Genomic DNA, 13585 nt, shown 5'->3' with positions numbered 1-13585 from the left:
TAATAGGACGTCAGTACGGACCTAGTTCACTACTAAGAGCAAGATTTAGCCCCAGGCAGAATCTCATAGGTGACAAACACTAGACTCAAGGTCTAAATAAGACCTGCCCCGTACATCATTATGTCCAATATTTTAAATTTATTAATGCAAAAATCCTTAAACCATTGGCATAAAATTCTATGATACTTATATGCCCACTGTATCATTTCCTCTACCATAATATCCCCAACCCCGAAATGTCCTGTCTTAATTAGATTGTAAGCTCTTCTAAGCAGGGACCATCTATTGTATGTTAAAATGTATAGCGCTGCGTACGCCTTTCAATGCTTTAGAAATAATAAATAGTAGTAGTATTGTTATATACCTTTCCTGGTATTTATTTGAGTTTTACTTGTTGGCATATTCTCACCAGGTGGAGAAAAGGTTGTGGCCAATTGTGTTTTGGGTATTGCTATTTGTATTATTGGCAAATCTTTGGGGTTCCTTTTTGAAGCCTATTCCATAACATTGCACATCCACATACATATGTAAAATATCCATTCAGGGAAAGTAATTTACATGAGCCAAATCCCCTTAGAAAAATGCAGGGTCAAACGAGCACAAAAGTTCCAAACAAACTTAGAGCACAGAACAGGCATAAGCACAAATCAATCTACTGCAATATCATATATCTGGGATCCTTCAAGAAAACCATCAAACGCCTGAGAATCATTCAGAATACTGCCGTCTGCCTCATCTACGGCCTCAAAAAGTCGGATCACGTAAGTCCGTTCTACAGAAAACCTCACTGGTTGCCGACGGAGGCAAGGGTCATCTTCAAGTTCGCCTGCCTTTTGCTTCAAAACCTTAACGGGTTCATCCCCGATTTACCTGTCGCGCCATTTTGTGTTTCCAGGCACCACTTGCACACGTAGTGCCTACCTGTTTGCCTTCCCCTCCCTGAAGGGCTGTGTCTACAAGAGATTCCTTGACAGAACACTGTCATTCCAAGCTGGCAAATGGAATAAATGTCTAGCCACCCTCATTTCAAGTGCATCCTCCTACCAATCATTCAGGAAATCAATTAAAACCTACCTTTTTGATAAATTTCTCTGACCCCTCCCTACCTTGTTGTATCACTGAAATACCTGCTGTAGAACAAACGCTAGAAAGTTCTTTTTCACCCAGAGGGTGGTGGATACATGGAATGCGCTTCCGGAGGCTGTGGTAGGCAGGAGCATGTTACAGGGCTTCAAAGAAGGTTTGGATAGGTTCCTAGAGGACAAAGGGATTGAGGGGATAGGAGTAGAGGTAGGAGTAGAGGTAGGTTATAGAAATAGTCAGGGACCACTGCTCAGGCAATAAGCCTGATGGGCCGCCGCGGGAGCGGACCGCTGGGCGAGATGGACCTCTGGTCTGCCTCAGCGGAGGCAACTTCTTATGTTCTTATCTCTGACATATTTCCAGTTATACCCAACCTCTCTCGGCTCACTAATGTAATTGAAATTTATTACCAATGTACTTGACAATACTTTCTGTAACATCGCTGTATATGTACAGTCTTTTCCTCTGTAAACTGCTCTGAACTGCTTGTAGCATTGCGATATACAAAAATAAAGTTATTATTATTATTATTACTAGCCTGTGGCGTAGTAAGGGTGAGCGGCACCCCTCCCCCACCCTCTTCCCCACCCCGGCCACGCACGCGTCCCCCTTTCCCCGTACCTTTGTAACTTCTCTGGCGTGAACAGCATGCCCATGTAGGTGTCGGCTCGCCCTTTGATATCACTTCCTGGGCGCGGGTCCTAGAAGTGACATCAGAGAGAGCACCGACGCTGACGTGGGCGGCAACCTCATGCCGGGGAAGTGAGAAAGGTACAGGGAAGGCATGGAGAGGAGCGGGGGGAGACGGAGAGGAGGAGGGGTGCAGAGCCCCTTAGGAAGACCGAGACTAGAGGATGGGGAAAAATTTGTCCCCATGTCATTCTCTACTCTGCACACACAGTCCTTAATAGTATACTAGCTTAGCACAGATCTCTCCGGCACCTAGCTTTATGAACTATTTACTAGATCCAGCCCATATAATCCTACAGACAGTAGCGTAGTAAGGGGAGGCGGGGGGGGGAGCAGACCGCCCCAGGTGCCATCTTGGTGGGGGCACCAGCACCTCTCTGCCCCCATGCCACGCTCAAGCCCTCCCTTCCCCACTCCCGTACCTCTTTAAAATCTTCACCAGTGCGATCAAGTACTCTATCCTGCGGCTCATGCCGGCCTGGCTGCCTCTGAAAACACTTCCGGGTCACGGAGCCAGGAAGTGACGTCAGAGGAGAAAGCCAGGGCGAGCAGCAGGCTGGAGAAGCTGCTCATGCTGGCGAAGATTTTAAGAGGTGTGGGGTGGGGAGTGTGATGCAGAAGGAATGGGGGGAGGCGCGAGGAGGTGGAGAGGAAGGTATGGGGTGGGGGTTGCCATCGGCCCGAGCACCTCCTACCTTCGTTATGCCATTGCCTATAGGTCATTATAACCTGCAGGAAATCATGGTTAAAATGAACCCACATATATTTTCACCTGCTTGGAAGTAGTTATACAGTAAATCTATGTAATCTATTGTAATTTATTTGCCTATCCAAAGATTACTGGTTGTAGATACAGATCCTTTTTGGATAGGACTTTTATGTTTCAAGTAAGTAAACAGCAGTCCTGGTTAGGTAATTACATCAATGGAGCCAGGTTGACCTATGGCGCATTTCGGAAAGAAATTAAGACTGCATTGTTTGATAGATTCATTTTTCTAAAGAGAAGTTATACTAATTATAAGAATTTTACTCTGACTATTCGTAATAGTACTTTTGCTATTTGTATTTTGTATTTCGCTGATTGTCCAGCTCTTTTCAGTATAAACCGCCTAGAAATCGTCTGATTGTGGCGGTATAGAAGAATAAAGTTATGTGCATGATGTATGTATGTAAAGCAAGTGTATTTGATACACAACATATATAAATTATGATTCTATTCAAGCTACATCCCCAAACACAGCTACACTCAAATCACATAGCATCCCCCTATTGTGCTCCCACTTGTCATTGTGTGTAGTGGAATAACTTTATAAGAGGCCTTTTACATATGTGTACTGGCATGTACTGTACATGCAAAAAAGCCTTTATAAAATTTCTCCCCTAAAAATTAAACACATTTTCACTTTCCACAATATTTTCAGACAGCATTACCCATGATGCAGTGTTCAAATGAACCTTCTCCTCAAAATATTTTATGGGTCATTGAATAGAGTGAGTGCTTTAATTAAGATAAGCAGAGCATGGAAAAAAAACAAACTAATGAGCCATTGTGAGACTACCTTGTGTAAGTCAAAATAGAATCAGCCATTTAATCCACTACATTGTCAGATGGTTTACCCCCTTCAAAATGTCAATCTTTTTTTCATTTTTCATCTAGTGGAAGGCAAAAGTAAAAATAAAGTGGGCCTGTTCTATCCCCAATACTTTTTAGTTTTGCTTGTGCACTATTAGTGAATTGCATCTCATATAACCCTGCTCTCCTACTTTCACTGATCTCCTTCTGGATCTCATTTCTTTCAACATTCCAATCAGTGTTCCAAAACAGAATGTAGAGTAGTCTATTAATTATCTTTTGTTTCAGATCATTTTTAGGGGTCTCCACCAAATTAAGAGGCCTATGTGCAATAGTGTGACCACGGGTGCAAACAATGTCATATGCTAAAATCAACAATAATACATCTTAACGTGCCTTGTCAGTGATTTCAGTATGCAAAATTTAGGGCTCCTTTTACTAATCTGCGTTAGGGCCTTAGCACACGCTAAATTGCCGCACGCTACACCTTACGCCAGCATTGAGCTGGCGTTATTCTAGAAGCGTAGCGCGCGGTTTAGCTTGCGGTACTTCTGTGCGTGCACTAAAAACGCTAGCGCACCTTAGTAAAAGGAGCCCATAATGTTAGGGAACTTGCTATGCAAAACAGAAAATAATCACATTTTCACTGTTATTTTTAGTTTATGATATTTTATTTTTAAATCTCATTCATTGTTTTGCCACTTGTTTTTGTTTCCTATTTTATTATTTAAATTTCATTTAAATTTCCCAAGAATTCTATAGTTTCAACGGTTCTCCCTTCTGCTTCTATTTCCTATCTCCCCTCTTTTTTCAACCTTTCAAAGTCCTTTAGACCATTGTAATCTTATTAGAATGTTTATTTTCTTATTTTTCTCATCTATTCTCTATTTTATTTCTTCATTACTCTATTAATTGTCATTTTTCCAAGTACTTTAGTTAGATTGTGAGCCTTCGGGACAGTAAGGGAATTTCTAAGTACCTATTTTACTTATATTTTATGCACCCTATTGTCTATTTTCTGTAAACCGCTTAGAATCCTAACGGAGTTTAGCGGTATATAAGAAATAAATTACATTACATTACATTATATTTGCAGCACACCTATGTCCATATAGCTAATTATAACTCATAAAAACCACACAAACGTTTACTTTTTCACAAAACTCGGCAACACCTTAGAGAGGGATAGCTAAGATTTTAATGCTGAAAATCTATTCATTTTAATGACATATAGGGGATAATTCTGCAACTAGATGTATCCATTTAGGCATCCTGAGGATGCATGGAATCCTGAGGGCATATCATGACCGAAATAGAACACTGGACAATAAACTTAAGAACATAAGAACATAAGTAGTGCCTCTGCTGGGTCAGACCACAGGTCCATCACGCCCAGCAGTCCGCTCCCGCGGCGGCCCAACAGGTCATGACCTGTCTGAATCACCCCTTGGTTTCTCATCGAAGTCCTATCTTCCCATCAAATTCTTGACCCTTTGTCCCCGCACCCCTTTCAGTACCCTACGATCCCTTTGTCCCTCAGGAATCTGTCCAATCCCTGTTTGAATCCCTGTACTGTATTCTGCCTGATCACTTCCTTCGGGAGCGCATTCCATGTGTCCACGACCCTTTGGGTGAAGAAAAACTTCCTTGCATTTGTCTTGAACCTATCCCCCTTCAGTTTCTCCGAGTGCCCCCTCGTACCCGTTGTCCCTCTCAGTCTGAAGAACCTGTCCCTATCCACCCTCTCTATGCCTCTCAGGATTTTGAAGGTCTCTATCATATCTCCCCTGAGCCTCCTCTTTTCCAGAGAGAAGAGACCCAGCTTATCCAGCCTCTCAGCGTAAGGGCAGTTTTCCAGCCCTCTTACCAGCTTCGTTGCTCTTCTTTGGACTCTCTCAAGTACCGCCATGTCCTTCTTGAGGTGCGGCGACCAATACTGAACGCAGTATTCCAGATGCGGGCGCACCATCGCCCGATATAGTGGCATGATGACTTCCCGCGTCCTGGTTGTGATACCCTTCTTTATGATGCCCAGCATCCTGTTGGCTTTTTTCGCCGCTGCTGCACACTGTGCGGATGGCTTCATTGATGCATCCACTAGCACACCCAAGTCTCTCTCAAGTCCGCTGTCTCCCAGCAGTGCCCCCCCTATTTTGTAGTTGAACAACGGGTTCTTATTTCCTATATGCATGACCTTGCATTTCTCAACGTTAAAGCGCATTTGCCATTTGTTTGTCCAGTCTTCCAGCTTGTCCAGGTCCCTTTGCAGGTCCTCACACTCCTCCCTGGTCCTAACTCTTCCGCAGAGTTTGGTATCGTCCGCAAATTTTATAACCTTCAAATTTTATAACTTCAAGCTGAAACTAAACACAGAAAAAACAAAAGTCTTCCTTGCAAGCCCAACAGACAAAATTATCAATACAACGTTACATATAAAAGATCATGCATACCCGATTACTAAAACAATAAAAATATTGGGAGTCACACTAGACACACACTTGACAATGGTGGAACACACGAACATAGTAGTAAAAAAATGTTTCCCGACACTGTGAAAATTAAGGTCCATCAAAAAATATTTCGACCCTCTATCATTTAGACTACAAGTGCAATCACTAGTGTTTTCCACTGGACTACTGCAATATTGTTTATATGGGTATACCCAAAAACACTGTAAGGAAACTTAGGATTGTCCAAAACACAGCGGTCTGCTTGATATTTGAATTAAAAAAGAGCGACCATGTTAGCCCCTACTACAGACTGCTTCACTGGCTACCAATGGAGGCACGAATAAAGTTCAAGTTCTCTTGCATACGTTTCAAGCTGATTTGGGGACTAGCTCCTACATACCTGCTACCTCATTTCATTCTATACAGCCCTACAAGACAAACCAGAAACAGCAACCTATTTGCATACCCAGGCATTACCGGCTGCAAATACAAAACCTTCCTGGATAGAACTTTTATGTACCAAGCAAACAAACAACACCACTGGTTAGACAGCTACATAAATGGAGCAAGACTGACATATAATGCCTTTAGAAAAGCCATAAAAACTGCCTTATTCAACAGAATTATCACCTAAAAAAAAAAAAAAAAAATCTATACCTAACACTACATATGTCCACTCCTGCTTTTAAGCCTGAAATGTCTAACATTATATTTTGCTGCCTTTAAGATTCTGTTTGCTGTATTACACTGCCTTTTGTAAGATTCTATATGCAGTATCCCAGACTTTTTGTAAGATTCTATATGCTTTTTGTAAGTTTCTATATACTGTATCTTGGACTTCAACATATTGTAACTCGCTGACTGCCCAGCTCTCTTCAATGTGAACCGCCTAGAAGTCTCACGACTATGGCGGTATAGAAGAATAAAGTTATTATTATTATTATTATTATAGAATTCTAGTGAAACCTAGTATCAGTGTATATGATTTATTCCTCTTTAATATTTCCAACCTACTTCTCTATTTTTTTTTTATGTAGATGGGAAATCTTGGGAGCTGTCATTGGTACTGAATGCGGAACATTGGAATCTGGTCATTCTTTGAATTTTCTTAGAGAAGGAGAGAGAAAAATGTGTACTCCTTACATGGACACCACAGGTTACGGAAACTTGAGGTTCTACTTCAGTATGGGTAAGTGGAGCCTAGTGCATATGATCAAATTTCAGAAATAAATACATGACCCCTGTAGAGAAGAGATGGTTTAATAAACATGCTTCTGTCTTTCGTGATATGGCCATAGGGTGATGATATTCATTATTACTCTTATTTATTAAGCTTTATTAATCACCTTTTATGATGAGATTCACTCAAGATAGGATACACCAGGTGTAGCTTGAAGTAGAAATTTGGCAATTGATATTCAGCTGGCTGCGTTCAGTGTTTTGCTGACTGCTGCCTATGTTAGGCCCAGAATTTCAATGATGGTCCAAGTTTGAGCTTTGAATTTCCTAGCTCATGGAGCTGACTAAAGCATAGCACTTATCTGGCTATGGGTTTTGTTTTGTGTTTTTTTTTTTTTAGCTTATTTTGATTTTCAAGTAACTGTGTTACACACAACACCGTATCAAATTATTGGATAGATGTGTTTATTTCCTGTTTTGATAGTGTTCTTTTTATTTCCTCCCCCCCCCCCAACACACACATTTACAGGGAAACTAAAGGAAAAGAAATTGCCTTTGATTTTCTTAACATTTGGATCTGGAAAGGCCCATTCGCCCGCCATCCTCCTACCCCCCCCTTTCCCTACACCCTCCCATTCCTACAAACATTTTATACCCCCACCATCAGCATTATAAATATTCCTTATACAAAACACTTGACACTGCGATTGGTGAAAAATAGGCAGCAGCCTTGATTATTGGAACCATAATACATAACATACAACAGAATTTCAGAACCCGAGCCACAGTAGAACAGTCTTCAACTTTTGACTCCCCATTTTCCCTGCCATCCTCAGTCAATGACGCTCGCTCCCCGAGCTCATGTCCTCGCACCAGCTTGCTCAGCTTGGGACACCACATCCGTGATATCCCAAAGCCCCAGCGTTCACCAAATCGCCCTCGGAAGGGTGGGAGGAAAGGAAAGCTGCCTACCGGGGGTCAGGAATGCCCAAATCCCCACGAAGGTCCCGGCTTAAGTACCTCCCCCCCCCCAAGAACCTTCCAGACCTCGGCAAACCCTACCTCTACTCCTCCCTCCCCCTCCCCCCCTGCCTTTTACATTTTCTTTACCCCTTACCTGCTTACCCCCATCCTCTTGTCTATCTAGACTCGGTGGGCAAACTGACAGGCCTTCCAGACCCATATTAAATTTTTCCCGATGAGACCAGCTCTCGGGCTTACACTTCAAAAAATTTTCAGAAGAAAACTGGGATATAAAATAGTGTTGTGAGCAAAAGGCATCACAAGAGAACAAGAACAATGAATGGAAAGGTAGCTGTATCCGTGACCTTTTTCTGATAAACACAATTACCGTGAGAGCTATTTTGGATTCTGACATGTCCCTGGCACAAGGATAGCCAATAAATGTCAGGAAAGGGGGGGGGTTGGCTCTTATTTCCAGGTCTTCCAGGCAGCACAGCACCTGGAAGAGCTACAGGAAAAGATGCTCTACTGCCCTTAGGAGACCTTGTTGAAGGAAGCTGTCTGCATAGCACCAGGATATTTCGAGTACCTCTGCATTCCACCATCGTTCATGTTCAACTTCCTATAGATTAAAGTGATTTATTTTTGCTTTCATGTTTGCTATCAGTGAGTACTGTGAAGCAGAGTGAAACTTTATCTTGATTACAGAATCAGGGGCCAGCTCAAAGGCTCATTAGTAGGGAGGTGGTATAGCTCAACTTGTTTTCTAAAATCGATGTCAGCGGAGGCAGCGTTCACATCCACGAAATGAAAAGAGGCATAGCCATCGTGCAACTCGGAATGCATGTTTACCAGTTTCCAGGAGCATCCACAGCTTGTGGCCCCTGGCTGAGTTCTCTTCTTCTAAGGGCTGGATTTTTCAGGGAGAGAAGATGGATAGAAATGGGGGGAAACTCTGGATCATGGTGGTTGAAGGTTCAAGATGTTGTAACAGTGAAACAATTAGCCCTGGTTGAACGGGGAGCCTAAAAGAGGCAGGAGGTAACCACTGATCCCCCCACTCCCCCCCAAAAAAAAGATGCTAAATAATTTTTTATTTCTAAATTTCCTTATTTTTTTATCCTAATTTAATAAATAGGCCATAATAATAGGCATACATGGGCAATTCTATCAACTGGCACCTAAAGATAAGCACCAAGGCTCTGATTCTATAACCACACGCACCAGCTAGCACCACCCACACCAGCTATCTGCTGTCAGGATTCTATCCCCACCCCCTTTTACTAAACCACGATAGCGGCTATTAGCACAGGGCCGCGCTGAATGCTCTGTGCTGCTCCTGACACTCACAGGAACTCTATGAAGGGTAGAACTATAATTAAGATAGGAAAGTAACACAATAAAGTTAAAAACAATAAGGAGGGTTGGGCACTTGCACCATCGCCCCCCCTCCTCCCACGAACTACGCCCCTGGTTTCAGATTATTTCATTAACCTTTTCCTATCGTTTGTCCCAGATGACGAGACATTTCAAAAATGACACAGACAGTGGATAAACAGTCTGTATGGACTACCTTATTTTCACGCATATAACGCATGTGTTATACACGATTTTACAAACCGTGCATAACCATGCGCGTTATACGCGTGAGCGCGTTGTACAAATTTTTTTTTACATAGTTTCCCCCCCCCCCCACGTCCGATTCATCACCCCGAAGGACCGCTCGCACCCCCACCCGAAGGACCGCTCGCACTCCCACAGCCTCCCCCCCTCCCCCTCCCGCATGGAGAAGCTGCCTACCGTTGTTTCCGGATGCCAGTTAGCCCAGCTGCTTCCTCTTCCGGCGGTCCCACCCTTTCTCTGACGTCAGAGAAAGGGCGGGACCGCCGGAAGAGGAAGCAGCGTAGCGCAGGGCTCAGAGAAGGGACGGGATCACCGGCAGAGGAAGCAGCTGGGCTCACTGGCATCTGGAAACAACGGTAGGCAGCTTCTCCATGTGGGAGGGGGAGGGAGGGGAGGCTGTGGGGGTGCGAGCGGTCCTTCGGGTGGGGGTGCGAGCGGTCCTTCGGGTGGGGGTGCGAGCGGTCCTTCGGAAAGGAGAGTTGGGGCGAGCGAGAGGAGAGTCGGGACGGCGAATGGAGAGTTGGGGCGGCGAGAGGAGAGTCGGGGCGGCATGCGCGGTATACGCATGTGCGTGCTATAGTAAAAAAATTTTTACATAAATTTCTGTTCCACGCGCGCTATACCCGTGTGCGTGTTTTACACGGGTGCGCGGTATATGGGTGAAAATACGGTAATAAAGAGCCAGGAACACAAAATATTTGAATTAATAGACCTATGACTTATTTACATTATGTTTACAGTAGCCGTAAATGATAACGGTGAATAATACAAAACTTTGCTAAAATAATTACGTTTGGAACCAGCGTAATGTAAAATTTATTACGATAGGAAAAGGTTAAAGCTTGTTCTTTGCAACTGATGGAGTGCGGGTGTTGGTGGCAATGTGCTAACTGTATTTACGTACGTGCCTGACTTAAATCTGTTTTGCACAGGAGGAATCTGTGACCCAGGAGAATCCCACGAGAATAATGTCATACTCTATGCAAAGGTGGAAGGAAAGAAGGAACACATGGTCATGGACCTGCTGTCTTACTCTTCTTACAAGGTATGGTAAGCATGGCTACTTGCTCTGTTACCACAAAGAAAAATCCCCAGAAAAACTGAGGAATAGTTTGTATAAAGCAGTGGTCTCAAACTCGCGGCCTGGGGGGGCCACATGTGGCCCGCCCGGTCCTATTTTGAGGCCCTCGGTATGTTTATCATATTCACAAAAGTAAAATAAAACAGTTTCTTGATCATATGCCTCTTTAGCTATAAATGATCATATTATTATTAAGACAGCCAAAAGGAAAGATTTTTAAATATAAAGAGTTTTACCTCATGCAAATTTGTCATTTCTTTCATAAGACATTAACTATTTTTTTTATAGCCCTCCAAGTACCTACAAATCCAAAATGTGGCCCTGCAAAGGGTTTGAGTTTGAGACCACTGGTATACAGTATGCCCCCGCAAATTTGCGGTTCGCAAATCGCAGACTCAGTTTTTCACGGTATTTCTGACCACCTCTTCTCGGGAACTAAAGTCAGGCTACACCAATCAGGAGCTGCTTTGACGCGGCCAGATAGCGTGTCAAAGCAGCTCCTGATTGGCGTAGCCTGACTGTAGTTCCTGTAAGAGGCGGTCAGAAAATCCCAAGAACGATCCCGTAACCCAATTTTCAGCACCCGCCACCACCCCTGCAGCCCTCTCCTGCCTCCGATCCGCTCCTAAACCGCATTCGCGGTTTTTAATAAAAATTTGTGGGTGCTCCTACTAATCTTATGAGAGATTTTATTTAATTTATAGAACTGCTTCTTGAAAAGGAGATGTCGGATTAGACCCAATGATTATGCCACTAAATTATATCCCCATATATGAAGATCTCTCATAATATACCCCCCCCCCCTTATAAAGCCACACTAGCGGCTGCAGCTGCGGTAACTGCCCTGAAGCCCAAAGAGATTTAAAGGGCTTCAGAGTTTTTTTTCCTTGCAGCAGCTACTAGAGCAGCTTTGTAAAAGAGGGAGATGATTTTTAAAATGTTTTTGTATAATTATTGGATATCTTTGGGTTCTGTAACGAAACCGCGCGGGACATTGGTGCACCGACAATCATGCACTGACAATCCCACGCAGTACTTCTGTGCGCCGTCTAAAAACTGTTCCTGTTACCACTGTAATTGGGGGGTCTGAAGGGGGGGAACTCCCCCAGTAAACTGACAAGTGTTCGCGCTCATGTTGGGGGTGGGGTGGGGGAGGGGAGGGTAATTAGCAGTTTTCAGTGTAATGGGGGGTTCCCCCCAACATGAGCGCGAACACTTGTCAGTTTAGTGAGCGCTAACAATAACTGTTTTTAGGCGGCGTGCAGAAGTCCTGCGCGGGATTGTCTGTGCACGATTGTCAGCACGGCAATTTCCCGCGTGGTTCTGACGCGTCGCCAACTTTTGTTGTGAACTATAGGTGTGGGGTGATTTTTCTGATTGGTGATGACCACAAATATACATTAAAAGAACTTTATAGTTAACAAAATAGAAATGGGCGTGGCATACAACTCCAAATGGGTTCATTTAAAACATTTTTATTGAGATCCAGAAAAGTGAGAAAACCCCCCCCCCCCCAGTTGTAAAATCTGACAGCTCCCCCAATAGCATGTTTCAGATTTTGTCACCTTACCAGCGGGGTACAGCTGCAACGAGATTTATGGCTGAAGGTTACAAAGAAAGCAACCATGCCACTAATGAGAGAGCATCTAGCTCAGAGGTGAAGAGAAGGTTTTTCACTTAAGGCCGATTTAGATAGGTCATGGAAAGGGGAACTGAAACATCCAGGTTTACAACCTGCAGAATTTCCCCTGTAATTTACAAAAAGCTCTGCCAGATGGGGATCCTTTTGTAAAATGCTAGAAGGGTACTGGCAATTACACAGGTATGTCCACAGCGGGTAGTGATTTTGTTTAGCAATTAAGCCCAAATTCTATAAGCAGCGGCTAAAGTTAGGCGCTGACTTTGGAGGCGCCTATCTAAATCGAATAACAAGCTCGATTAAGCTTTTTAATCAGCGTTGATTGAAACATGGGCGCCTATCAAGAAAGTGCGATTCTGTAATGAAGCGCCTATAAAAATATAGGCGCCCTTCAAAACAATAGGCGCTATGCACGGTAGGCGTGGGCGTGGCTTGTTGCAGAATCGCTGCTCTTAAGCGTGCTTAAGCGCTCAGCTAGGCGCCTAACTTTTAAGTGTGCCTAGAGCTGGCCTATTTACTGGGCGCCTCTAAAATAGGCGCCGCTCGGTGCGATTCACTAAACAGCACCCAATTGTGCTTGAATCGCGCTGAACGGCGCCCAAGTAGGCACCTAACTTTTAGGCACTGCTTATAGGATTTGGGCTTTAGTGCCTCCCAAACATTATTGCATGGGGTTAAGCATTCAAACATTTAAATACAACGCCCTATTTATGCCAGGGTTTTCTTGGCCTAAATGCCTGTGCCTCTGTTAGATGCCCAATTGCTCCTAACTCAAAAACAGGTGCCTAACTCAAGAACACAACCACAATCCTCCCCCTAACCGCGCCCACAGTTATGTACTTTACCCTAGGTGCCTAACTGCTGTAGAATCACACCTACCAAGTTAAGCACCCAACGTTCAATTAACTCCAGTTGGTGCTAATTAAGAGGTGTTGAGTGCTGATTATCGGCATCGATTTAGCCCGATGCAGGTGCCTAACTTTAGGCGCGCTTTAGAGAGTTGGGTGGGATGTGTCTGAGCATTATTGTACGTAAACACAAGGCGGTATACATAGTACATAAGTTATGTATGCACTTGATTCATTTAGGTATACTCAGCTACGCCATAATTTAGGTGCTGAATGCCATTATAGAATGCGTACACCTTATGCAGCATCAGGGCAATTGTGAGTCGGCTAGGGACAGAGGAGATGCCTTCAGTGCCTGCATGTAATATGTAGACCATGTTGATGTGGCACATAAAAGCAGTAGTATCAGGAATCGAACAAACAGAAGGCACCCACCTCCTCCTGTAAGGCTTTGCT

General features: G+C 43.8%; 1 protein-coding gene across 1 annotated transcript in view; it reads left to right on the top strand.

Moving 5' to 3' along the window:
- The window catches only part of RELN (reelin), a 534390-nt gene that overhangs the window by 255402 nt on the left and 265403 nt on the right, over positions 1 to 13585 (top strand). Inside the window, exons 12-13 of the mRNA XM_033958706.1 lie at positions 6834 to 6985; positions 10494 to 10606. Coding sequence (XP_033814597.1) covers positions 6834 to 6985; positions 10494 to 10606 — 265 coding nt within the window. The remainder of the gene's footprint in view (positions 1 to 6833; positions 6986 to 10493; positions 10607 to 13585) is intronic.

Source organism: Geotrypetes seraphini, chromosome 9 (assembly GCF_902459505.1).
Source record: "Geotrypetes seraphini chromosome 9, aGeoSer1.1, whole genome shotgun sequence".
In the NCBI taxonomy this organism is placed as follows: domain Eukaryota; kingdom Metazoa; phylum Chordata; class Amphibia; order Gymnophiona; family Dermophiidae; genus Geotrypetes; species Geotrypetes seraphini.
The sequence above is the reverse complement of the archived record's forward strand: the minus strand, read 5'-3'. Positions and strand labels throughout refer to the sequence as shown.